The 25,506-nt window shown below is 36.2% G+C and overlaps 2 protein-coding genes across 4 annotated transcripts; both read left to right on the top strand.

The window, feature by feature from the left end:
• The first annotated feature begins 46 nt into the window (after window positions 1–46).
• On the top strand, window positions 47–6,011 carry si:ch211-163l21.10 (basal body-orientation factor 1). Of its 2 annotated transcripts, none has more exons than XM_051117189.1 (12): window positions 47–146; window positions 241–493; window positions 600–665; window positions 804–947; window positions 1,049–1,129; window positions 1,276–1,346; window positions 1,483–1,627; window positions 3,437–3,789; window positions 3,888–4,028; window positions 4,125–4,229; window positions 5,421–5,489; window positions 5,605–6,011. In XM_051117189.1, exons 1-12 carry the CDS (start codon window positions 109–111, stop codon window positions 5,702–5,704), a joined length of 1,566 nt encoding a protein of 521 aa, XP_050973146.1. In that variant the 5' UTR covers window positions 47–108; the 3' UTR covers window positions 5,705–6,011. The 2 variants fall into 2 exon arrangements, with proteins under 2 accessions (XP_050973146.1, XP_050973147.1); XM_051117190.1 differs by having other exon boundaries at window positions 5,421–5,472; window positions 5,605–5,697.
• Window positions 6,012–7,273: 1,262 nt separating this feature from the next.
• mapk14a (mitogen-activated protein kinase 14a) lies at window positions 7,274–24,637 on the top strand. Of its 2 annotated transcripts, none has more exons than XM_051117193.1 (12): window positions 7,274–7,690; window positions 11,168–11,297; window positions 13,282–13,340; window positions 15,160–15,271; window positions 15,409–15,438; window positions 15,893–15,940; window positions 16,068–16,182; window positions 18,788–18,859; window positions 20,364–20,443; window positions 21,175–21,253; window positions 22,046–22,219; window positions 23,613–24,637. In XM_051117193.1, the coding sequence occupies exons 1-12, from the start codon at window positions 7,572–7,574 to the stop codon at window positions 23,678–23,680; spliced, it is 1,086 nt and encodes a 361-aa protein (XP_050973150.1). In that variant the 5' UTR covers window positions 7,274–7,571; the 3' UTR covers window positions 23,681–24,637. The 2 variants fall into 2 exon arrangements, with proteins under 2 accessions (XP_050973150.1, XP_050973148.1); XM_051117191.1 differs by lacking the exon at window positions 20,364–20,443 and adding an exon at window positions 19,615–19,694 and having other exon boundaries at window positions 7,275–7,690.
• The last annotated feature ends 869 nt before the right edge of the window (window positions 24,638–25,506 follow it).

The following is a 25,506-nucleotide window of genomic DNA, read 5'->3' as shown; positions in this document are numbered from 1 at the left end:
TGTTCAATGCGGTGGCACAGACAGTGACCGTTTCTATAGTAACGAATGTAAACAATGAAACTATGAGCAGGTCCAAAATCATCTGATAGTTGTCTGAAGCGACGAAAGATGCCGAAAAAGAAAGGAAGCAAGGGCAAGGGAAAAGGGTAAGGATGAAAGACTAGTTTTAGGTTTGATTTATACAGTAAGCCTTTGACGTACTTGTTTGTCTAATTGTCTTTACACTTCACGTGTCTACAGAAAAGGTAAGAAAGATGGCAAACTGGAGTCTAAAGCCGACAGAGAGTCAGAGATCGAAAAGTTCAAATCAAACGCTGATTTATGGGAGGCGAAGTTTAATATCACGGAAATTTCGCGTGTCGAGTATCGCGAAGCTACTCGAGCGCTCGCCAAAGCAAATGAGGAGCTAGCGAACCAACAATACAGAGCCGAGAAAGACACAAACGATATTATTGCTTTTCTGAAGAGAACAGACCGTGAAAAGACAGCAACGGTTAGTCTGCCTTTGTTATGTTACATCCCTGTCATTCATGAGGCTGAGAAACATTTCAGTTTACCCACCTGTGCTGTTCATTTCCTACTAATTTGTCTCCAATAAGATTGCTGCATTAGAAGAGCAACTGAAAAGAGAAAAGGCAAAAGCTTCACAAGAGAAAGACCTTCTGGTAAGCATTTGGATATTAAGTTAATTTTTTTAAAGCATTAGCATTGTGTTAAACTGTTACAATTTAATTTCAAGAAGCTGTTATCATGCAAGTCTTGAGTTGCACCCTTCATTTGTTTCAACTGACTTTCTGTTTCAGGTGGCTGAATACATGCAGAAGATTGATGCTTTAGAAGAAAGGTTTAGACAGAGGTCAAGCGACTTCCAGAGGATGCAGGGCGAGCTTAAAACCATTAAGCATTATCGCAAAATAAAGGCCAATCTGGAAGAAGACCTGATTAGTGTACTGCACAGTTATTACTAATAACTATTTAATGTAGAAAGCAATGTAGATGCATAAAAACTTTAGAAATGTAACGTATGATGTGTTTCTTGTGTTTCTAGATGAGAGAAAAAATGTATATTGCTGCCCGTGGACATCAAAAGAGTCTGACGAGAACAGAGTACAAGTTTTACACAGCACGAGTGAGAAAACCCAAATGCATCCATTCATTAAAAAGACAGATAGTGCATAGAAATGTATTTTAGAAAAATCCTTTTGTTATGGATCTTTAGGTACTTAGATACCGTGGCATTAAAGTACACAGTCAGAGATATCTTCTTCTGTACAGATTCACCTTGAGAAGGAAGCGGAGCAAAAGATCACTCAGCTTGCAGAGCAAGCGCATCATGAAGCTATTGCGTAAGCAGCTATTCTTTTAATTCTATTACTGAATCCATTACTCATTCCCGTCATGATAGTTAAACACTGCATGTATGTGTATCATTTGTGTTTATTGGTATATATGAGTCAAATCCTCAGTTTTTGCTCCCAACAGGCAGCTCGGTACAGCATCACATGCTGTGTTCAAGGAGAATGTACGGTTGAATGAGGCACTGAATTATTATATGAAAGAGACAGAGGAACTGAAGAGGACAAATGTAGCCTTGACAGAGAAGAATGCTTCCCTTGCGCTCTTAAAGGTGCTACCACTAACACAATAGGGAATTTGACAAGATTTGAAAGAGACAGTTTCTCTTAAAGGAGAAGTCCACTTCCAGAACAAAGGTTTACAGATAATGTACTCACCCTCGTGTCATCCAAGATGTTTATGTCTTTCTTTCTTCAGTCGTAAAGAAATTATGTTTTTTGAGGAAAACATTTCAGAACTTTTCTCTGTATAGTGGACTGCTATGGTGCCCCGAGTTTGAACTTCCAAAATGCAGTTTAAATGCGGCTTCTAACAATCCCAAATGTGTTTGTGAACGATCCCAGCCGAGAAAGAAGGGTCTTATCTAGCGAAACGATCGGTTATTTTCATAAAAATAATACAATTTATATACTTTTTAATGTCAAATGCTCGTCTTGTCTTACTCTGCCTGAACTCTGTTTTTTCTGGTTCATGACAGTTAGAGTATGTCGAAAAACTCCCATCTCATGTTCTCCCTCAACTTCAAAACCGTCCTATATGGCTGTTTTACCTTTTTTGTTAAGGGTGTTTGATCTTCTTTGCATGTTCACTTTGCAAAGACTGGGTCGGTACTTCTGCAGCGATGTAGGATGATTTTGAAATGATTTTTGAGGTTGAGGGAGAAAATACGATAAGTTTTTCGACATTCCCTAACTGTCTTGAGCCAGAATACATAGAGTTCAGGCAGCACAAGACAAGATGAGCGTTTGAGTTTAAAAAGTATTTAAATTGTATTTTTTAAATGAAAATAACTGATCGTTTCGCTAGATAAGACCCTTCTTCCTCGGCTGGGATCGTTTACAACTGCATTTGGGATCGTTTGAAGCCACATTTAAACTGCATTTTGGAAATTTGCTGCTCAAAAAACATTTTTAAAAAACATTATTATTATTATTATTATTATTAGTATGTTGAAAACAGCTGAGTAGTATTTCTTCAGGTTTCTTTAATGTGAAGAAAGTTCATAAGAACAGCATCTGAAATGGAAATCTTTTGTAACAAGCTTTTGAATGGTTTAGTGTATAATGTTACAAAAGCTTTTTATTTCAGATAAATCCTGAAACAAAAAACTCAACTGTTCTAAACATTGATAAAAATAATAATAAAAATGTTTCTTGAACAGCAAATCAGAATATTAGAATTATTTCTGAAGGATTGTGTGACACTGAAGACTGGAGTAATGATGCTGAAAATTTAGATTTGATCACAGGAATAAATTACATTTTAAAATATATTAAAATAGAAATAAATTATTTTAAATAGTATATATATTTTTTACAATATTACTGCTTTTGCTGTATTTCAGATCAAATTAATGCAGGCTTGGTGAGCAGTAGAGACTTTTTTAAAAAACATTATAAATCTTACTGTTCAAAAAATTTTGACTGGTAGTATATATATCACAATAATATTTCTTACTAAAATGCATAAAAATCAGAATTCTATAGTTATTATTGTGGGGGCAAAACATATAATGCATTACAATTATGACTGAAAGATGTACAAATAACATTCCTCAAAAGCCTAATGTATCATATTTGATACTCACTTTTAACATATATATATTTTTTAAAATTATGTATCGATAATCATGTAAACACAGGTTGGTTTAGTACATTACTTGTTTATATTAAAATACTACTAACAATACAAAATGTATTCTTACGTTTACTAAGAGAGAAATTTGTGCGTCAGTATGATAGAGTAGGCTTTATAGAGTTAACTAAGCTGGCTTTCAGAGATGCTCATGTTTGCCATTGTTTTCAGCACATTGCATCTGTCCAGTGATGTATTCTGACTCTCCAACTGATTCATTCTGCAGGAGACAAATGAATTGATGAGAAACGAAAGCGATTCCCAGCTGAGATCCCAACAAAATGAGATCTCCGAGTTGAGGTCTAAATTGGTCACACTTGAGCAAGCTCTGGGCATCATGTCTGGGGAGTTTGAACAGGAGAGAGAAGAGGTGGAGCGGCGTGCCATGGTCAGCATGCAGGCCAACAGCGCAGACCTCGAGAGGTTGGAAATGCTTCTAGCTGCCCGTGAGAAGGAGCTGGGCCAAGTGAAACGGCTGGCGCAAAACATCATTGAGCAGCGCAAAGAACTTGAGCTCTTCTTTCACGAAGCTCTTGACCATGTGAGGAAGGAAATAAGAACACAGCAACAACACTACAGGTTTGCTCAAGTTATGAAAACTAAACACAGCTGTGAAATATCCTTTAATAGAGCATTTTGGAAGTGCTTCAAGCATTTGAAGATGATCTTGTGTGTAGACAGGAGGCTCTGAAGGCCTATCGCTGGAGAATGAATGAGGCTCGGGTTGGAAGGTTGGAGTATCCTCGTATACGGACCTTCTCTAATGCCCCGCACAGCACCAATGATGTTCAGACTGACCTGGAAGAAGCTGACAAATGGTGTGAGAGTTTTTAGTCCAGAATTTCTAATTGCTCTTAAGATGCATAACTAATCAAAATTATTATGAAGATGAAAATGATCTGGTGTCATTTTAGGAGCAACTTGAAAAGCTCCAGTGTGGATATTTCTGATCTAACATGGGAGCAGAAAGAAAGACTACTCAATCTGCTTTTTGCTAAATTGAATGGACAAAAAACAAGGTAAAAAAAAATAAAAAATAAAAAATAAAAATAATATATATATATACTGCCAGAAAAAAAAATTGGAAAGAATTCTCATATGCTCAATAAAGGCTGTAATATTGTGAAATATTACTAGAGTTTAAAACAATGTTTTCTATTGAATATATTTTAAAATACAATTTATTCCTGTGATGCTGAATTTTCATCAGCCATTACTCTAGTTTTCAGTGTCACATGATCTTTCAGAAATCATTCTAATATGCTACTTTATTACTTTTATGATCAGTGTTGGAAACAGTTGTGCTGATTCATATTTTTTTTGGAACCTGTGATTCTTTTTTCAGGATTATTTGATGAATAAAAAGTTAAAAAAAACAGCATTTATTGAAAATAGAAATTTATTTTAACAATATAAGTTTTTGCTATTACTTTTTATTAATTTAACACATCCTTGGTGAATAAAAGTATTAATAAAAAAAAAAAAAAAAAATCTGACCACAAACATTTAAATGGTAGTTTATATTTTAAAAAACATTTTTATTTTAAATAAATGTTCTTCTTTTTAACTTTTATTTATTAAAGAATCGTGAAAAAAGTATCACAGGTTCCAAGAAAATCTGATTAATATGACACTGAAGACTGGAGTAATGATGTTGAAAATTCAGCTTTGCATCACAGGAATACATTTTAAAATATATTCACATAGAAAACAGTTATTTTACGGTTTTTTTTGTTTTTTGTTTTTTGTTTTTTTTAAATATACACTGGTATATATGTTATTATGAATGTTATTGTTGTTAACCAAAATATGTATTTTGCTTTATTTTATTAAATATTTAAATTAACATTAAAAACAGAGGAAAGTATTGTCCATAGGAATGTGTGCTGATGGTAAAAATGGATTTGGATATTGCACTGTTGCTCTGTATGAAAGACATTTGCTCGAAATGACAGTACCAAATTTAAAAAATATATATATAGCAATGCCATGCTGTCACTCACTGAAACTGCATCCAGAATTGAGATTTTGATTCTCTTAGGCCTGGATTTCTTTGCATTTCACAAATTCCTTGAAGCAGTTTAGGGTCCCACATGCTTACAGATTGTTTCATGCTTGTGCGAAAGTATCTTGGTTTCTGTAGTTTCTGTAGAGTGCTGCAAAGCTTTTGTGGTTCATGACATCTCTGCAATTTTTTTTTCCCCTGACAGGAAACCAGTCCATCTTCCAGCTCTACCAACATCTTCCTCTGAGAAGATCCAGGTTAGCAGTGATGCAGGGTAAGACCCCAACACTGTGATGGATAATAACACTGTGATGTCCTTTTACAAAAAATAATTATAATGCTATTTTATTGTCTTCCAAGTGCTAAGTCAAACCATTTTTCCTTCGCAGGTTTACTGAAGAAAAACGTAGCCTGACATTTATAACCCAGATGCCAATGCCAAATATGACCTCTGACCCCAGTGTTCTACCAGCACTTAAGAGCACCTGACTGTGAAACTTCTCATATAGTATTATATTTGAATATTTCATTTAAAAATACAGGACAACACTCTGAGGTCGGAGGTCCCAAATTTCATACTCACATAAATAGCAGGTACTTCGGTGTAATGGAATTCCCTGCAGTAAAATCCCAAAAATATATAAAAACACACATCTTTAAACAAATATATTCTCTCCCTTCTCCGTCCACTGATATATTTTGTTATTGTTTTATTAGGTTCAGTCTGCGGTGTTAAATTATGATCTTTTTTTCCTCTGCTCATTACTAAATTCTGTAACTACATTACCAGTCAAAAGTTTTTGAACAGTAAGATTTTTAATGTTTTTAAAGAAGTCTCTTCTGCTTACCAAGCCTGCATTTATATGATCCAAAGTACAGGAAAAACAGTACAATTTTGAAATATTTTTACTATTTAAAATAATAATTTTCTTTTGGAATATATTTTAAAATGTAATTTATTCCTGTGATTTTAAAGCTGAATTTTTAGCATAATTACTCCAGTCACATAATCCTTTAGAAATCATTCTAATGTTTTGATTTGCTGCTCATAAACATTTATTACTATGTTGAAAACAACTGAGTATGTTTTTTTCAGGTTTCTTCGATGAATACAAAGTTCAGAACAGCATTTATCTGAAATAGAAATCTTTTGTAACGTTATGTCTTTACCATCACTTTTGATCAATTTAAAGCATCCTTGCTAAATAAAAGTATTAATTTCTATCATTTCTTTCTCAAAAAAATTATATAAAAAAAACTTTTTATTTCAAGTACATGCTGAAATAAAATAAATGTACTCAACTGTTTTAAATACTGATAATAATAATAATAATAAATGTTTCTTCAGCATCAAATCAGCATATTATAATGATTTCTGAAGGTTAATGTGAGACAGAAGACTGGAGTAATTATGCTGAAAACGTAGGTTTGGTCACAGGAATAAATTACATTTTATAACATATTCAAATAGAAAACAGTTATTTTAAATAGTAAAAATATTTCACAATTTTACTGGTTTTGTTGTATTTTGGTTCAAAAAAATGCAGGCTTCGTGAGCAGAAGAGAATTCTTTAAAAAAAAAACATTTTAAAAAATCTAACTGGTAGTGTATATTGTTAGTTTTTTCTTTTTCTATCTATCATGTGTCTATACAATAATTTTTCTTATTTGTTTTTCTTTGTGTTCTTTTAAAATGACCTTGAGTGAATGTTTTTTGTTTTTTTTGTATAAATAAAATGCTTTAATGTAAAAATGAAACCATAAATATAATATTATTACTCTAATAATAATTTTTCCCTTAAAAACAAATAAAAAACATGTAATATTGATGATGTCTTGTAGATAGTTTTTCAACATGTTCCATTATGTGCATCAAACCACCGAAAACGATTTAGCGTGGTATAAATATTGAATTCAGTGACTTGCATTAAACGTTTCCGTGTTTCTTTTATTTATTTATTGTGTCCTGTATCCTAACACATCAACAACCTCTGTGTATGTGTAAAAAGTGTTGCAGGGGGCGCAATTGAGAACTCACTATGCTTTTTTCTCTCTACTGTGACTTTCATTTGTAACAGCAGGGAGAGAGACGCAGACGGGATAGTGCTCGAAATCACCGCGACCCGGAACCGAGCAACTTCTGAACACTCGCATTCCAAGAATATTTGGAGCCGTTGGCATGAATTAAACGCACCTAGCTGGTTCGTTCTCGAGTCTCCGCGTGCACGGTCGACTTTATCGGTCGTTTACTTTCCGTTTTTGATTGTTGCAAGAAAAGTCAAACGCCTTGAATCACAGGCAGGCGAGCCAGGGAAAGCAGAAGTCTGAACTCGCCTCGGGCGCTCGTTCTGCAGGCATGTCGCAGAAAGAAAGACCCACTTTCTATCGCCAGGAAGTCAACAAGACGATATGGGAGGTCCCTGTGCGATATCAGAACTTGTCTCCCGTCGGCTCTGGTGCATACGGATCTGTTTGGTAAATATTTATCTGTTCTTTCGATGGCGGAACGATGTGTCCCATTCATTCTTACGGGCCCGTACAGCATTGCACTGCGTTAGCAAACTTGCTAATAAGACCAAAGTCCGTAGTTTGTTATGCAAGAGCAATTGCTAGTTACAAGAAGCTGGTTAAAAGTGCCTGTAGTGTTGCAAAGTGTTTTACCGTGTGAGATTTATGCTTTATAAACATTTAAAGTCGCGTATGTTGCGAAAGCCACCTCGCGTGCACGCACGCATGCCACCTCAGTTGCAAAGTAATAGACCTTTACGGTGTACAGGCAACGTGATGCACACGTTAAAATAGTCGAACTCGATGCACTGCAAAGTTGTTTTTCTTGTGAACTGCGATGGCTGTTAATGATACACAACCACAGTTTCTTTATTCGCCCTACTTAGTGGTGTAGTGTGGTCTTAATGCGGACATCTGGTGGGGTCTGTCCTGAATGAGGTCACCCCGCATATGATGCATCATGAGTGTGTCTCCAGAAATAAGGGAGCTGCCGTTTTGGCCACCTTAGTGCGCTTGTGTTGCGCAGAATTGCTGTATTTGTAGGTTTTGAAACGCAGCCAGTGAGTCAGAGCTGCGTGTAATTTCAAGACTGTTGTCAGTGATTCATAGCACTTTATTTTCTTGTTTGCTTGTAGTAACACCCCGGATGAGGTGAAGCACTGGGTTTATCTTATGTTGTTATCTTAATCGCGTGATTAATTCCTCTGGATTTCTCGTTTGCTTTGTTTGGTTGCGATGAGGAAGTTTGTCGGTTATGTTTTCTGACACAGTTGGATTTATGATTCACTTAAAAGGTGCACTCAGTAATTTGTTGCTAATTCACAAAACATTGCAGGTAAGTAAATGAACCACGCGTCCAAGAAAAATAATTAAAATTAGATTTAGACCAAATGGGGTGTAATCTCCAGATTTACCTGTCTGAAAAAGCTGTTTTATTCTACGTGGAGCGGGTCGCCCACTCACGATGTTGACATCACATGACTGGCCTAGTACGTCACGCAATCAAAACGAAGTTACATTTACATTATATAACGCTTTCAGTCAGCACTTCAGATAACAAAGAAAAAAATAAAATCCAAAACTATCCACCTTTTTCCTGAGTAACTGATAAGCGCCACTATGATGGATTCTAACTTCCGTTTAGATGCTCTCATGTCATCAATCGGCCATATTGGCTACACAGAACGTAAACATTATCGCTGAACCGATCGGAATTCACAAATTTTGCTGATTAGGGCTGGTGAAAATGGTCAGTTATTATCATGTTTTGGGCTGTATCAATTGGCCGGAGCGGGAAAAATATTTGGAGTACTATAGACTGCCAAAAGTTATAACAAATCAAGGAAAAGACTGTTTTAGGAACAAAAGGTGTTTGTGGTTGGCCCAACTAAACAGGATTACCAGAGCAAGAATCTTGACAACATTCGTGTTTGTTTTTATCATTTCCAGTCAGGTAGGTAAAATATTAGGCTAATATCTTAATTCATACTTCTCGTACATATCTTTACCACCTTTTAACTTTAGTTTGTCAAAATATTACAACCTTGACCCAGATGTTGGGTTGAAAACAACCCAACTTGGGTTATTTTGCAACCCAGTGCTGGGTAGACATTGGACAGAACACATCCCGGGTTATTTTGACCCAGCTGGTTGGGTTAAATGTTTTACCCCACATGATGGGTTGTTTTATTTAAGTCAGCTATTGTTTAAAAATTATTATATTGCTGGCTTAAAATGGGCTGTAAATTAAAAATCACACAGAGAGTTATAGAGGCAACAGCAATAATCAAAAAAAATGGACAAATGAACTATTCAAGAACACACATGGACAGAAATATAAGACAAATTGAATTTATTTGTGTGAATACAGCATAGTTTACAATGTTACATACATTAACAAGCATTTTAGAAGAGAATGGCAACATTTAAAAGTAGCATTTTAATTAAGTGTATTTAATCATTCTCTGTAATCAGTTTTCACTGAAATGGTTCTAATTGTTGTGCAGATGTGTTGGCGAAATATAAGCCGTTGATGGGCTGCTGTTCGCTGGGGGAACTACCAATCTCAGACCACCTTCTCAATATGATTTAGCAGCTTTCACATGTTTTTTCCTTCGTTTAGACAGCATAAATCAGCTGAAAAACATATTCAGTAGTACATTAACCGTGCAATCAATGCTGTTGTTTACATCCGAGTATCTCCAATATGGCCACGTATCCAGGTACCTGACCAAACCGTAATGTAGGTGCAAACCCTCTATTATTAAAATGAAAGTTTTTAAATATAACTAAAAATAAAAATGTGTGAGATAAGCTGTGCGTTAACATGACTATAAACACCAAGAAATGTAAAGCATCTTTCCGTTATGAAGCGGACTTCTGCTTTCAGGAAAAAGGTGGATACATAAACAAAAACGTACTTATTTCTGCAGCACTAGTGCCACCAAACAGAAATGTAAAAATGGCCATTGTCAAAACACTCATTGCCATGTCAAGTGCTCAAAGAAGCACTTCGGTGTTTTGAAAATGACACGGATTTTAGGAAATCAACCTGCAAACAGTTTATTTGTTCTGTATATTAAAAAAGGAAGTATTTTTACTTTGCAAATATTGCACATTTCAGCTTTTGGCTGTAATCAGCACTTGTCGTGACCGATGTTTTTCTGAGGAGATGTGACCTTGTTTTAACCAGTCATGTTTGTGCACATCGAAAGACTTCTTTGGTTTCTTCCTTAACCTCAAAACAAGCGTTACCTCACTCTTTAATGTTTGCAAATGATTTTCAGAAAGGTCTCTGTGATATTAAACAGACAGGTGTTTGAAGGCCAGGCTCATTTTCTAAATTACTCCTACTCAGGGCAGACAGGTTGTTTATGCACCAAAGTGACTGTTAGAAGTTGCGATGCTAGGCAACCGTGCTATCTAGATTATATTTCATGGCCCCCTTATTGTGTCTGTGTAATTGAATATCTGATGAACAGATTGCACAGGGTTTGAAGTGCCAGGCTCATCTCTCAGCTTATGCAGTGCATTCACAAAAGCGAAGCACTGAGATTTTCTTTGATAAGATCTATTAGTTCTCTCAGTCAAGTTAATCATGTAAAGTATCCTATGGTTCTTGAAAGGTTGAATATCGTGAAACTCACTGTTAGGACTACTTCATAGGTTGTGATGGGCAGTGTGTGAGAAATTTGCCCTTGAAAAAGTGGTTTGTGATTAATAGGTAAGTTTCACCATTTAGTTCCTTCTGTAAACCTTTGGTTATTTCCATGAGGAAGTGAGAATCTGTCCGGTTTCTGTTTCAATCAGAGTTAAATGAGTGCCTTTTATACGCTGACTTCTACTTCCAACCGTCTTTAACTTTGGTCTTGTTGTAACATGTTGGAGTTTCAGTTGTGCAACAAAGTGAAGTGTGACGGCATGTTTGAATCATATGTGTTTCAGCTCTGCGTATGATGAAAAGACAGGACTGAAGGTTGCTGTGAAGAAGCTGTCAAGGCCGTTTCAGTCCATCATCCATGCCAAGCGGACCTACAGGGAATTGCGGCTACTCAAGCATATGAAACATGAGAATGTGAGTTTGGGTCACATGTATTATCAAACTGACAAGGCAGAGTGGTGGATGGCAGTCCCAATGCTTAAAGCCTTTGTTCATCCAAATATTAAAAAAAAAAAAACTGTCATTATTCTTATACTCACCCTCATCTCTCTTCCACAAAACGAGATATATTGCGGGCTTATATTCATTTCGTAATGAGGACTGGGCGATAATCCTTAGTCAGGATGGTGTCATATTTAATTTTTGAAATAATCGAAAATGAGACTTTGAGAGATAGAAGTGCATGCCAGTTGTTCAGCTGATGAAACATATAGTTGAGGTCAAAAGTTTACATACACCTTGCAGAATCTGCAAAATGTTAATTATTTTACCAAAATAAGAGGAATCATACAAAATGCATTATTTTTTTATTTAGTACTGACCTCAGTAAGATATTTCACATAAAATATATAATCCACAAGAGAAAATAATAGTTGAATTTCTAAAAAGGACCCCATTCAAAAGTTTACATACGCTTGATTCTTATTATTGTGTTGAATGACCCACAGCTTTTTTTATTTTGTTATAGTTGTTCACGAGCCCCTTGTTTGTCCTGAACAGTTCAACTATCCATTGTTCTTCAGAAAAATCCTTCAGGTCCCACAAAATTCTTTGCTTTTTCAGCATTTTTGTGTATTTGAACCCTTTCCAACATTGACTGTATGATTTTGAAATCCATCTTTTCACACTGAGGGCAACTGAGGTATGCAACTATTACAGAAGGTTCAAACATTCACTGATGCTTCAGAAGGAAACACAATGCATTAAGAGCCAGGGGTGTAAACTTTTGAACAGAATGAAAATGTGTACATTTTTTTTTATTTTGCTACAGAAGAAGCTACAGAAGATACTTACATGTTTCCCAGAAGACAAAATAAGTGGAATTTACCCTGATCTTCAAATTCAAAAAAGTTTTCACCCCCCTGCTCTTAATGCATTGTGTTTCCTTCTGAAGCATCATTGTTGGAAATGGTTTAAATATACACAAAAAAAAAAAAAAGCTGAAAGACCAAAGAATTTGTGGGACCTGAAGGTTTTTTTTGAAGAACAGCAGGCAGTTTAACTTAAGGACAAACAAGGGACTCGTGAACAACTATCACTAAACCAACAAACAAACAAAAAACAGCTGTGGATTATTCAGGTCACAACACAGTATTAAGAATAAAGCGAATGTCCTTTTTATAAATGCATTTAAAAAATTTCATTTTATGTGAAACATCTTATTCAGGTCAGTACTAAATAAAAAATTACATGAATTTTGTATGATCCCTCTTATTTTGGTAAAATACTTAACATTTTGCAGATTCTGTATGTAAACTTTTGACGTCAACTGTATTTACAAAATGCTTTTTTATTTAAATTAACAAAGTCTATTTCTCACAGCCTTGTTTTCATTTGCAGAAAACTCAATATGGCATCTAACCTTATTAAGTTCTGTCAGGCAACCTACAATTTCTAAATTAATAGAATGTTAACAAGAGTTACTGTGCAAGTCCTTTTTGAGTTGGGTCTCCAACATAATTCACAGTAAAAAAAAATATTCTTTGAAATCATAAAAGGTCAGTAAAAGGATGTTTACTGTAAAATAGCAGCGACGTGAAATTGGAAATGTGGGTTATTATACCCTTAAATCAAGCCCTGTCATTGAGCTGCTGCTTGCTCTAGGGGCTCTGGAACATCAATTTTCTCACTATATCCTTTGAAAACACCAGCAAATTTTGAGCAGCCCCTTCTCTGCTATTAGAGTTTAGTAGAGCCATTATTCTATTTGTCACAATGAAATGGGTATTAAAACATAATAATTCCTTTCATGCTTTTATTATTTTAAATTGGGTTATTATGGGTAATTCAGGGAATTCTATATTTTCCCTGTCAGGATATGCAATGAAATCTTAATGTAAGACTGTACATGCTGTACTAAATGATCCTGACTGGTGTTCTTTGCACTTTGTGCTTGCAGGTGATTGGGCTGCTGGATGTTTTCACACCTGCCACCAGTCTGGAGGAGTTTAATGATGTGTGAGTCAGACAATTACTTCCTCGCTAAGAAACCTTTTCACTGGACTTAATGACTTTTTTTTTTTTTTTTATTCTTTGGTTATGAAATGACTATACTTTATGCAAGTGTGAATTAAACTATAGGAAATAGTCCACTCAAACATTTGAGGTCGATATTTTTTTTTTGTTTGATTTCCTTTATTCAGCAAAGGCACATTAAATTGATTAAAAATGACCGTAAGGACATTTATATTGTTGTAAAAATGTTTTAAATACTGTTTTTTTTTTTTTTTTTTAAACTGTCTATTCAGAATCCTGAAATAATCTAGTAAAAAAATGCATCACTGTTGCTATTTCACTAAAATGTTATGTCATTGAAAATGAAAATTGTCATTAATTCACCCTCATGTCGTTCCAAACCTGTACGTCCTTCGTTCATCTTCTGAACACAAATTAAGATATTTTTGATGAAATCTGAGAGCTTTCTGACCCTGCATAGACAGCAACCGACTGTTTTAATACTCGCAATAATAATTTCGCAATAATACAGTTTTTTTTTTATCAAATGCTAAATGTAGCCTTGGTGAGAGTTTGTCAATAACATACGACCCTGAACCTTTGAATGGTACTGTAAATTTGTTCAAAAAATCATTTTCTTGCAGACAGGTGGTCACAAAGTGGCTACGACACATTAAAAATAGAAACTCTTTGTCTGCCAACTGAAGGTGTGACAGCAAACCACATCAGAGGCTTCCTGTGTAAACAACTGTGTTGATCATAATTAGAGCAATTTGGTTTCGATGCACTGTGACCTGTCCTTTAGTACAGCTTTAATATAATCACTCCTGTGAATGTTTTTGGGCTCTAGTGGTTTTATGGCGCTTCAGGTTTCCACAGAGACTGAGGTTTTCGTGCTGCCTAGCTCCAGCCTAGCAGCCATGGGTTAGTGGGGAATGCTAAGGATGCAACCAGGTTGTAAAACCAGATGCTGCAGTGACTTAACATCGATTCTGATGCCAAAAATAGACCTGACGCACAGTGATGGATGGAGGGCATCCGTACTTTGCTTTGGTTTTTTTAATTTGTCTGCGCACGTAAAAGTGATGCATATTTGTTTGCTGGTTCTAATCTGTGTTTTTCCCCCCAAATCTTTGTGGGGGTTGGATGTATTTGTTGATTATCTCTAATGCCGAGTGTGTCTATTGGGTGGAGAGTATTTCTGGGATTAAGTGTGGCTTATTTTAAGCTCTGCTGTGTGTCGCACCACAGTGGCTCTGTTTGACCTGTAGCTCCACCCTCTTGCCAAGAGGCAGTGCTTATTTAAACTCTACTGTGGGTTGCCATGAGGTGTTTGTTTGATAGGTTAAAGATTGTAATAAAATCTAATTGTTAATGCGCCTGAACATACTGTGAGACGCCAGCTATTTAATAGGCTTATGAATGCCCAAACAAGTATTTGAAGTATTAATTTACTATTGTAAGGAAAAAATATTGCGAAATATTGATTATATCATTGTGTCAGCACAGCCCTGGTTTATATCTCCCTGTAGCTTCCTGTTTCCAGACAGTAAGTATTAAAATATGTGTGAGCAGCTACCCTGGTATATTTACTTGAAAACCGGTCTTGAAGTTCACAGTAGTTAGAAGTTCCTCCATGGCCAGAATTTGTGTCAAGTTGTTCCTCCACTTTGGAAGCACAGTCAGCCTTGAAAGCAAAACAAGATTAATGGATTTATCAAAACAGAACTAAATGTTCCCTACATTTCAGGCTGTGCTGTCACTCCCAACAACAGGTTAAACAGTTGGCAGGAGAATAACATTCTTGCGTTCTGATTGGCAGGTACCTGGTGACTCATCTAATGGGTGCTGACCTGAATAATATTGTCAAGTGTCAGAAGCTGACCGATGATCATGTTCAGTTCCTTATTTACCAGATCCTGCGAGGGCTTAAGGTGAAACTGCACTTTTTATTTTCAGTACTGTAACGAACACAAACAAGAATCACTTAAGTCATATGTCAATAAGATGTAATTTGATTCTGTCACATAACCTAACAGTTTTTTCCCTATTTTTCTTTTAATTTTACCAGTACATCCATTCAGCCGACATAATTCACAGGGTAAGTGTTCACTCAGGCATATGAGATATGGCCTGCAGGCTTTTTCTTCTCAGAAAATTTGGTGTGTGTTACCCCGTGGAGCCAGTTTCCCCTGGCATCACCATGTTGCATGCTCAGGCCTGCTGTTGTGTATAGACTTAAGCTAGAAATGTGTTCTGTTTTAAAGGAATAGTCTGTTGTATTTTCAGCTTGGTGCTTGAGGACAGCATCGTTGCCATGCTGTTGATTACCACAGAAAATAATTGCAATCTCATATCACTTAAAAAAAGGCATTTTAATTTGTTTTAATGAACTTGAATGAATTTGAAGGTGAAAGTGTTTTGTCTCTGGTAATTGAAATGCAAAAAGATGTTACATCTATACATTGTTTTCATAAATGGCTGCAAATATTCCTTTAAAATGGTTGTTGTGGTATACAGAAACTGTAAAGTAATATTCACTAATTGTTTCCTAGGACTTGAAACCCAGTAATCTGGCAGTAAATGAAGACTGTGAACTCAAGGTGAGTCTGTCATTTGTTTTTATAGTTGTACTTTTGCTTGTAATGTGGTTACTCATTACATCATGTAGTTAAAAGTAAAATTACATTATGTATTTCCCCACTTTTTTTTTTTTTTTTTGTATCTCAGATCCTTGACTTTGGTCTGGCTCGACACACAGATGATGAGATGACAGGGTATGTGGCCACAAGGTGGTACCGTGCTCCAGAGATCATGCTTAACTGGATGCACTACAACATGACAGGTAACACAACTACACCCACATCTGATACAATACAAACAGACTCATTCTGAATCCTCATCAGTGGAGAAAAATGCTTTTTAGAACCAGATAGTGTAGATCTCTTATGCACAAGTGTCTTATTTAAATGGATATAAATGTATCTTATGTAAAATATTTTTTTCTATGTAATTTATTAATGTTTAGCAGCCATTACTCCGGTCTTCAGTTTCACATGATCCTTCAGAAATCATTCTAAAATGTTGATTAGGTGCTCTGGAAATATTTTTTTAATAATAATCAGTGTTGATAACAGTTGTGCTGCTTAAAGAAATAGTTCACCTAAAAATGAAAATGACCTCATGATCTACTCACACTCAAGCCATCCTAGATGTGTATGACTAATTGAATACAATCGTCTGTTATATTAAAAACAATGTCTTGGTTCTTCCAAGCTTATAATGGCAGTGAATGGGGTTTAAGATTTTGATTCCCAAAAAAATTGCATCCATCCATCATAAAAAGTGCTTCACATGGCTCCAAGGGGTTAATAAACACCTTCTGAAGTGAAACTATGTGTTTATGTAAGAAAAATATCTATATTTAAAATGTACGTGCATTCTAGTGGATGACGTAGGCGTAGTGTAAGCTACGGTGAGAAGTGACGAACACGGAAGCGAAGAAGAGAGAGTAAAACAAAACACCGATCATGAATTAGAAGTACAAAATGAGGATTTGCAAAGAAAAATGACAGAGGATTTCGATACAAACTAAGAGGTGACTGGTTTTCCTTTGCTAAACAAAGGAAACATTGCTTTTTTTGCTCCTGTAAACAAAACTTGGCTCTCGCGAGACTAGCATATTCTCACCAGAGCTTACACTACAGCTATGTGAGATGCAAGAAAATAACAGTGAAAGAAGTGTTAACCGTAGCATATTTTGACATGGGGCTAGTTGCGCTCACGAGCCCTGCTGTAAATTGTCAGTGTTGCCAGATCTTCATAGAAAAAAAGGACCAAAAAAAAAACACCCAAATGCTTTGTTTTATAACACCAAAAAAAAATCAGATACCTTATGTCCGCAACAGACCACTTTAATAACTCCATAAAGTGCCTAGCTTCATGAGCTAAGACCAAACTACATGCCTAAAAGCGCTTGTAAATATGAGGACATGGCAACACTGCGAGACGCTCTCTAAAGCAGCCTCCCGAGCACAAACAAAAGACAGCACGTCACTAGTAAATAATAGTAATTTACTCACCCCCTTGCCATCCAAGGTGTTCATGTCTTTCTGTCTTCAGTCGTAAAGAAACTATGGTTTTTAAGGAAAGCATTTCAGTATTTTTCTCCATATAATGCACTTCAATGGTGCCCCCCGATTTTGAACTTCCAAAATGCAGTTTAAATGCAGCTTCAAAGGGCTCTAAACAATCCCAGCCGAGGAAGAAGGGTCTTCTAAAATTTGTATACTTTTGAAGCACAAAAGCTTGTGTAACACTAGCTCTGGAATGCACCTCCATGATGCTACGTACTACAGAATCACGTCGAAAGGTCACGTGCAAAGTAGGCCAAACTATAGACCTAGTGTTTACACAGCGAACGTGCAAAGACTAATGAAGTGCAAGTAAGTCAAACGCTGTTTACAAACAAAAAGATACAACAATGTCAGACGATTCTGAAGTTGTAGGAGAAAATGAGATGGAGTTTTTTGCCATACCCTACCTTTTTGAGCCAGAGTACACAGATGATGAACGATGACAGAGAGAGGAGACTGCTGCGGCGACACAAGTCTCTCAAGCCTCGGGCAGACCACGTACAAACGAGACATGGTGGTGCATGTGTAGAAATTGCCAACCATTGCCAACGGAGCAGGAATCTCAATGCTGTCAAGAATGGACCATATCAATTTCACTGTCGGAAAGAATCAGCAAGTCAGGTGGTGAGTCGCGCATGACCTTTCGACGTGATTCTGTAGTACGTAGCGTCGTGGACGCGCATCCCAGAGCTAGTGCTACACAAGCTTTTGTGCTAAAAAAGTATACAAATTTTAATTTTTCAAAAAATTACAGATCATTTCGCTAGATAATACCCTTCTTCCTCGGCTGGGATTGTTTAGAGCCCTTTGAAGTTGCATTTAAACTACATTTTGGAAGTTCAAAATCGGGGGCACCATTGAAGTCCATTATATGGAGAAAAATCCTGAAATGCTTTCCTTAAAAACCATAAATTCTTTACGACTGAAGACAGAAAACCATGAACATCTGATGACAAGGGGGTTAAATTATTATGAGTAAATTATTTTTAAATTGTTGTTCTGGAAGTGGAGTTCTCTTTTAATTCATCCTTGCTAAATAAAAGTATTACATTATTAAAAAAAAATCTTACTGACTTACTATAGATACTTACTGAATGTTTGAATGGTAGAGTAGTTACGACTACCAAACAAGCTGACTGGCCCATGCTAACCAGCCAAATCTTTATACGTTTGCCTAAATGTCTTCTGAGGATTGTGGCTGTTAATTCATGTCATTTTACAGCCCTCTGTGACAAGATGGCTGGGTCAGGACACAAGAGAGGGAACATGTGCTCGCTGCCTCTCCACTAATGCTGTTTCTTGATTCCTTTTCAGTGGACATTTGGTCAGTGGGCTGCATCATGGCCGAGCTGTTGACAGGCAGGACTCTGTTTCCTGGCACAGATCGTATCCTTTTCCTCTCACTTCCCCCTCACTGACCTGCAAAACACTCTCTGTAAATTGCATCATGGCTCCAAGCCAGAAATTTAGTTTTAAGTGCGTATTGGCTCTCATACCGATACAAATTATGGATAAATGTTTTTTTAACATCACATCACAACATGTTCTGTCATTGCAGTGTGTATTTATGCTACAGCAGAAGCTGGCATTTCTTTCTGTCTCATCTCAAACTGAACTCTTGTACCTTCCGCTTAAGCTCCACCTTCAAGCTGCGCCCCAAGACGCAACAGCGACTCGAAGGATATATCATCCATCATTATGAGAACGCAATAAACTGCCCTGCAGGAAATTACATGCCTCTTTCTCTCTTTCCCGCTCCTAATTTCCAGTGACAAATGTTTTCAGGTTTCAGCGCTTGCAGCGTGTTTTCCCCCCCTGGCTTTGCATATTTGACACTCTGTATCTTGAACGGCTGCCACTCCTAATGCATCTGGCTCCACAACCCATGGAACAGAAATACTTGCCAAATATTTTCCCCCTTTCACAGGCAGAGCACACCTGTGCAGCTTCTGACTTCTGAAAATATTTAACCTGTGCTATTTTTACTCGCTTGCATGTCTTTCCACAGATGTGTCCGAAGCTTCTGTGTTTTCCTGTTCTTTAAGTACACACGAAACCAAAATAAGAGTTTCCTGCTTGACGTTTTTGTGGCCTGTTCCTTTTTGAGCCACACTAGTTTTCCTTCAACTTTTTTTTACTAGACATCGATCAGTTGAAGCTTATAATGCTTCTCGTTGGAACTCCAGGACCTGAGCTGTTAATGAAAATATCATCGGAGTCTGTGAGTTTGATATATTTAGGAAGTGTGTACTTGCTAAAAACGCCTGTCTGTGTTGATTTTTTTTTTTTTAAAGTGGAAAATCCATTTTAAGCTGGCAGCTGTGATGGCTTTTACCTGGTCCAGGCTGGATCAAGATATTTCTTTAGAAATGACCAGCCTTTAAAACAATCAAGCTAGTTTTTGGAACATGTTGGCTGGTTGACCACCCAGAAATCAAAATGCAGTTAAAGGCATAAGCTGGATTTTCCAACAATGAATGTGTGTTGATTGTCACTAATTAGAAAGTATATTTTTTCAGTGTTCTTTAATTCAACTTTAATCGTTTGGCTTCACTTCTAGATGAAAGACTGATTTGAGCTTCCGTTTGGGACTCAGTCGTGACATCTAAACTGAAATTAACAAGCCTGATTTTTGTCTTGCAGCTCTGCTGATGTGTTTCTGAACTGATTCTAATCTTTGTCAGAATCTCTTGCTATCCAAAGCATGACATTCTTCTCTACTGTATATGAACATGATTTGCATGCCAATTTCTCCTCTCTCTTCTCTTTCTTTGATCATGTCTTTCTCCTTAGAGCAGTGGAGAACCGCAATATATCTCCAGATAACATTTGCTAAATATGCATTACGCTAAATTTTTTGACCGTGCGCTCCTTGACCCGGCCTTCAAAGATATAAACCAGCTTCAACAGATAATGCGACTTACAGGAACTCCACCTGCCTCTCTAATAAGCAGGATGCCTAGCCATGAGGTGAGCTCGCTGTCACCCAGCTCACTGTTTGCAGAATACCCATCATGCCGTTTAATCAGCAGACCTCGTTTTGAAAGTAGAAATTAAAAAGTCCTACTAACGAGTCCTACGTTAGTCGTCGTCCCTGGTGAGAGAAACCCCAGTCTGAGTGTTCCTGAAGCTACTCTGACTTCCAAAAAAACTCTTCTTCCACTTACACCGCACAATATCAGACGCAGACAAGCTTGAGTGATGCCGATAGCAATGTTGGAGTGGAAACCCACTCAGCCAATCCAAACTGTTAAAATATTCATTAGAACATTTTCAAATCCGGTTTAAACATTTTATGTGGAGATTATAAGCAAAAGTAATAGTGGTAATAGATTCCACCCAACGGAGTTCCTAGATCTTCTCCACTTTCTTCTTTGCTCACTGCTTGCCGCTGAGCCACCATGCAGTTATTTACTGATCTATGCGAGCTGAAATCACTGTCTGTCATCGCTAGCACACCACAGACTTTTCTGCCTTCTGAAGCTGTTCGTTTGCTGCATTATTCAAATGGCACTGCATGCTAACACCACAATGTTATGATTCACAGGGTTAGCAATGTATGTGCAAAACACAAGCAGTTGTCATGGTGATCAAGTCGAGACTTACCAACCAGCTCAATTTTTAATTGTAATGTTGACTTTAATATAGCTGATACATTGATAATGACTGACTGCTCATGGTTCAACCGGTTCTTTCAACAGGCTCGTACTTACATCAACTCACTTCCTCAGATGCCCAAGAGGAATTTTGCTGATGTGTTTATCGGGGCTAATCCACTAGGTAAAACTGGCATGTTTGTTCATTTTTGTGGAAGTTGTGATATGTATATATATTTTTTTTTGGATTCTTTCATTTTCTAACATTCTAACTGTCTTTACTGTCACTTGATACATTTAATACATTCTTGATGAACACAAACAAAACTTTGTAATGGTACACTGCCCTACAAAAGTTTGGAAACGCCCTAGAAAAGTGGGGTTTTGGACAATATTGGAATGAATCCTTTTTAATTTGTGATAATTTTGCACTGATAACGGACAACACAAACTACGAAAACATATTTTTTACATAAACAGTTTATACATAGAAAAAAATTAAATTTTCGATTCATCAAAATATCCACCATTAGCAGCTATTACAGCTCTGCATAATCTGGGCAAAAATTCATTGTATTCTAAACTTAATTGGCGATCAATTGTTGAAGCTATTAAGGTGTGCTGACCCAAAAATCTTTTAAAAACCTGGGCCAAGTTTAAACCACTAACCAGGCATCACAGCTGGCAAAGGGGCATGTCTGACTTTGACATGTATATATTGCTATATTATATTAACTATATTATGATGTAATCAAAATGGAAATTATTGCTGGTCTTCAATGATAATGTCAAGTTACTTTCATGTATTTGCACCAAAAAATGATGAGGATTTATGCTGATATCATCCAAAACAACTTTGCCAGGGGTGTTTTCAAACTTTTGGAGGGCAGTGTATATTTTAGTATATTCACAATATTTATGAAACAAATGGCAGTAAAATATTTATTTTTGATTGAATGTATTAAATTTGTTTTAGCTGTGGACCTTCTAGAAAAGATGCTGGTTTTGGACACAGATAAGCGCATCACAGCGGCGGAGGCTTTGGCTCACTCGTACTTTGCTCAGTACCATGACCCAGATGATGAACCCGAAGCAGAGCCTTTCGACCAGAGCTTTGAGAGCCGAGAGCTTGATATTGAAGAGTGGAAACGTGAGTCATGGGTTTTTGGTCTGTTCATATGGATAATGCCTGTTGGTATGAGTTAAAAGTGCTTTAAAGGATTAGTTCACCCCAGAATTAACATTTCCTGTTAATTTACTCACCCCTATGTCATCCAAGATGTTCATGTCTGTCTTTCTTCAGTTAAAAAGAAATTAAGGTTTCTGAGGAAAACATTCCAAGATTTTTCTCCATATAGTGGACTTTAATGGGGATCAACGGGTTGAATGTCCAAACTGCAGTTTCAGTGCAGCTTCAAAAGGCTCTAAATTATCCCAGCCGGGGAATAAGGGTCTTATTTAATGAAACGATCAGTCATCTAAAAAAAAAGTAGAAACTTTTTAACCACAACTGCTCATCTTACAAAAGCTTTGTGTCCATGACGTGGGTTTTGTTTTTTTGTTTTTTTAATATATAAAGAAAATGATTGTTTCACTAGATAAGACCCTTATTCCGTGGCTGGATTGTGTAGAGCCCTTTGAAGCTGCATTGAAACTGCAATTTGGGCCCATTGAAGTCCCATTGACTCTCCACTATATGGAGAAAAGTCCTGGAATGTAATCCTCAAAAACCTTAATTTCTTTTTGACTGAAGAAATAATGAAAGACATGAACATCTTGGAAGACATGGGGGTGAGTAAATTATCAGGAAATTCTAATTTAGGAATGAACTAATCCTTTTAGCAATTGTAGCAGATTTGTTCACTTGCAGCATTGAGATAGACCACCCCATCCCATCAAAACATCATTCTCCCACTCTGAATCAGTGTTATTTTAGTATTATTTATGTACTATTATATTATTATACTATATTTAATTCATACTATTACGTTTTGAATAAATCATTACTATAACTAATTGAAATAGGTTTTATTTGTATAGTAATTTCATTTTTAGTCATTTCGCTGTGTACCTTTGTCATTTTTATTATAATACAAAATATTAATATTTGTGTATTTTCATGTTAGTTTTAGTTTAAGTTTAATTTCCAATTAGTATTTTTAGTGCTTCAACTTAACATTTTCAATTAGGTGCCTAGGCAATTTTTTTGTACTTTTAGTTAAATTTTTTCATCCAATATTTTTATATCTGGGGCTGGTTGCATAAACTGCTTAAACTAGTCTTAAAAGTTAGTCATCTAATTTTTTTTCTTCCAGACCGGACATAACTTTGTAAAGTCAGGTACATAAAAAGGTAAATTGGTTTTAAGACACAGTCTTAACATAGTGACTATGTTTATGCACACAGCCCCTGTTCTCAGCTTTATTTTAATGAATAAAAATAAAAAAAAGCCATTTTTGATAAAGCCATTTTTAGGATAATCTAGATTTGTTTTAATGTATGTTGCAGTCACAACCTTAATTGTTTTTTCTTTTCCCGCTCAGGTCAGACATATGACGAGGTGATCAGTTTTGAGCCACCAGTCTTTGATGGAGACGAAATGGAATCCTGACCTTCTCTTCTGGATGGCAATCAAACCAACTGTACTACTAATACAGTAATGCTGTCATTTTGCAGTATTGTAATCAGCCAGTCAGTAGGACGTTTGACTGTTTCTCTTCATTTTTTTTTTTTTAATGTTGTCTACTGGGCCAAACAGAAGGAATAGATCTAATAGAAAATCATTATTTTACACATTGAGTCTCTTCAAAAGAATCTGATAGTAATAATATCAACAAGTTTTTTTTTGTTGTTTTTTTTGTTCACAATGTTCAAAACTGACTTTCATGCAAGTCCACTTGTAAATGTAATATCTCTCTGAAATTTCATAGTATTTAGTTGTGTTGTTAAAATGTGTTCACTGTGTACAATGTATCACATTTGCAGTGCTTTTAAAATGCTCAGAAAACATTGTTCATTTAGTTTCTGTTAATATATTTTATTCCAATCAAATCATGAGCATTGTATTTAACAATTTACAGTATGTTCTTCATTAATCTGTTTTCATAAAAATGGGATTTATTGGAGTCTCCTTTGATAGAGCTAGGATGAAAAATGTAAATTTATGCATTGGGTATTGGTGATACGTTTAGGCTATTTGTAAATATACGTTCCGTAAAGCTTTTGGAATCTGTAGCTGTTTTATTTCTGATCTTTTTCACATTGTTTGTGTATGTTTCCTAGGGAAAGAAAGTGTGAGATTGTGTGTGTGTGTGCGTGTGTGTGAGTCTGTCCACCTGAGGTTGCTACTATGAACTGTATGCGAACTGATTCTGCCTCCAGTAGCTGTTTTTAAAATGCTATTAATTGAATGTTCAAATATGAAAGTAGAGTAAGATATTTATATACTGTTGAGGTGGTATTTATGAACCTGAAACGCTGCAACTGTCTTCTTTAGCACCTGACATAGAAAACATGGAATCAAACACACCATTGTTTACTGAAAATAAAGGCCGATATTTTTCAGAAACTTCTGCTGCTTTGTTTTGATTGTTTGTTTTATGTTGAACAGTAGTGTGTGAGGTCATTATTGACCTTTTCTACGCACCACCCTGATTTTGAATTACATTTTGAGGTGTATTAAAGGATTAGTTCACTTCCAGAACAAACATTTACAGACCCCCTTGCCATCCAAGATGTTCGTGTCTTTCTTTCTTCAATCGTAAAGAAATAGTTTTATTTTTTGAGGAAAACATTTCAGGATTCCTCTTCATATAGTGGACTTCAATGGTGCCCCTGAGTTTGAACTTCCAAAATGCAATTTCAAAAGGCTGTAACGATCCCTGCCAAGGAATAAGGGTTTTATCTAGTGAAAAGGTTGGTTATTTTCTCAAAAAAATTACAATTTATATACTTTTTAACCTCAAATGCTCATCTTGTCTAGCTCTGCGTGAACTCTGTGTTCATGACAGTAAGGGTATGTCAAAAAACTCCCATCTCATTTTCTCCTCTAACCTCAAAATTGTCCTACATCGCTGCAGAAGTACCGGCCCAGTGTTTACAAAGTAAACATTCAAAGAAATTCAAACACCCTTTACAAATAAATGTAAAACAGTGATGTAGGACGATTTTGAAGTTGGAGGAGAAAATGACATGGGAGTTTTTCGACATGCCCTATCTGTTTTGAACCGGAACGCATAGTGTTCACACAGACCTAGACAAGATGAGCGTTTGAGGTTAAAAAGTATATAAATTATTTATTTATTTATTTTTTTTTAGAAAATTGTTTCGCTAGATAAGACCCTTATTCCTCGGCTGGGATCGTTTACAGCCCTTTAAAGCTGCATTTAAACTGGATTTTGGAAGTTCAAACTCATGGGCACCCTGGAAGTCCACTAT

The sequence above is a fragment of the Labeo rohita genome, chromosome 8 (genome assembly GCF_022985175.1).
Source record: "Labeo rohita strain BAU-BD-2019 chromosome 8, IGBB_LRoh.1.0, whole genome shotgun sequence".
Lineage (NCBI taxonomy): Eukaryota > Metazoa > Chordata > Actinopteri > Cypriniformes > Cyprinidae > Labeo > Labeo rohita.
The sequence above is the reverse complement of the archived record's forward strand: the minus strand, read 5'-3'. Positions and strand labels throughout refer to the sequence as shown.

Excerpts from the sequence above, each read along its gene's own strand:
- si:ch211-163l21.10 (XM_051117189.1), top strand. The coding sequence starts at position 109 with ATGCCGAAAAAGAAAGGAAGCAAGGGCAAGGGAAAAGG. Across the intron at positions 666-803 it reads CACAAGAGAAAGACCTTCTG|GTGGCTGAATACATGCAGAA; the intron begins GTAAGCATTTGG and ends TTTCTGTTTCAG. Across the intron at positions 4,230-5,420 it reads TTGAATGGACAAAAAACAAG|GAAACCAGTCCATCTTCCAG; the intron begins GTAAAAAAAAAT and ends TTCCCCTGACAG.
- mapk14a (XM_051117193.1), top strand. The coding sequence starts at position 7,572 with ATGTCGCAGAAAGAAAGACCCACTTTCTATCGCCAGGAAGTCAACAAG. Across the intron at positions 15,272-15,408 it reads AGATCCTGCGAGGGCTTAAG|TACATCCATTCAGCCGACAT; the intron begins GTGAAACTGCAC and ends TAATTTTACCAG. Across the intron at positions 18,860-20,363 it reads TCTGTTTCCTGGCACAGATC|ATATAAACCAGCTTCAACAG; the intron begins GTATCCTTTTCC and ends CGGCCTTCAAAG.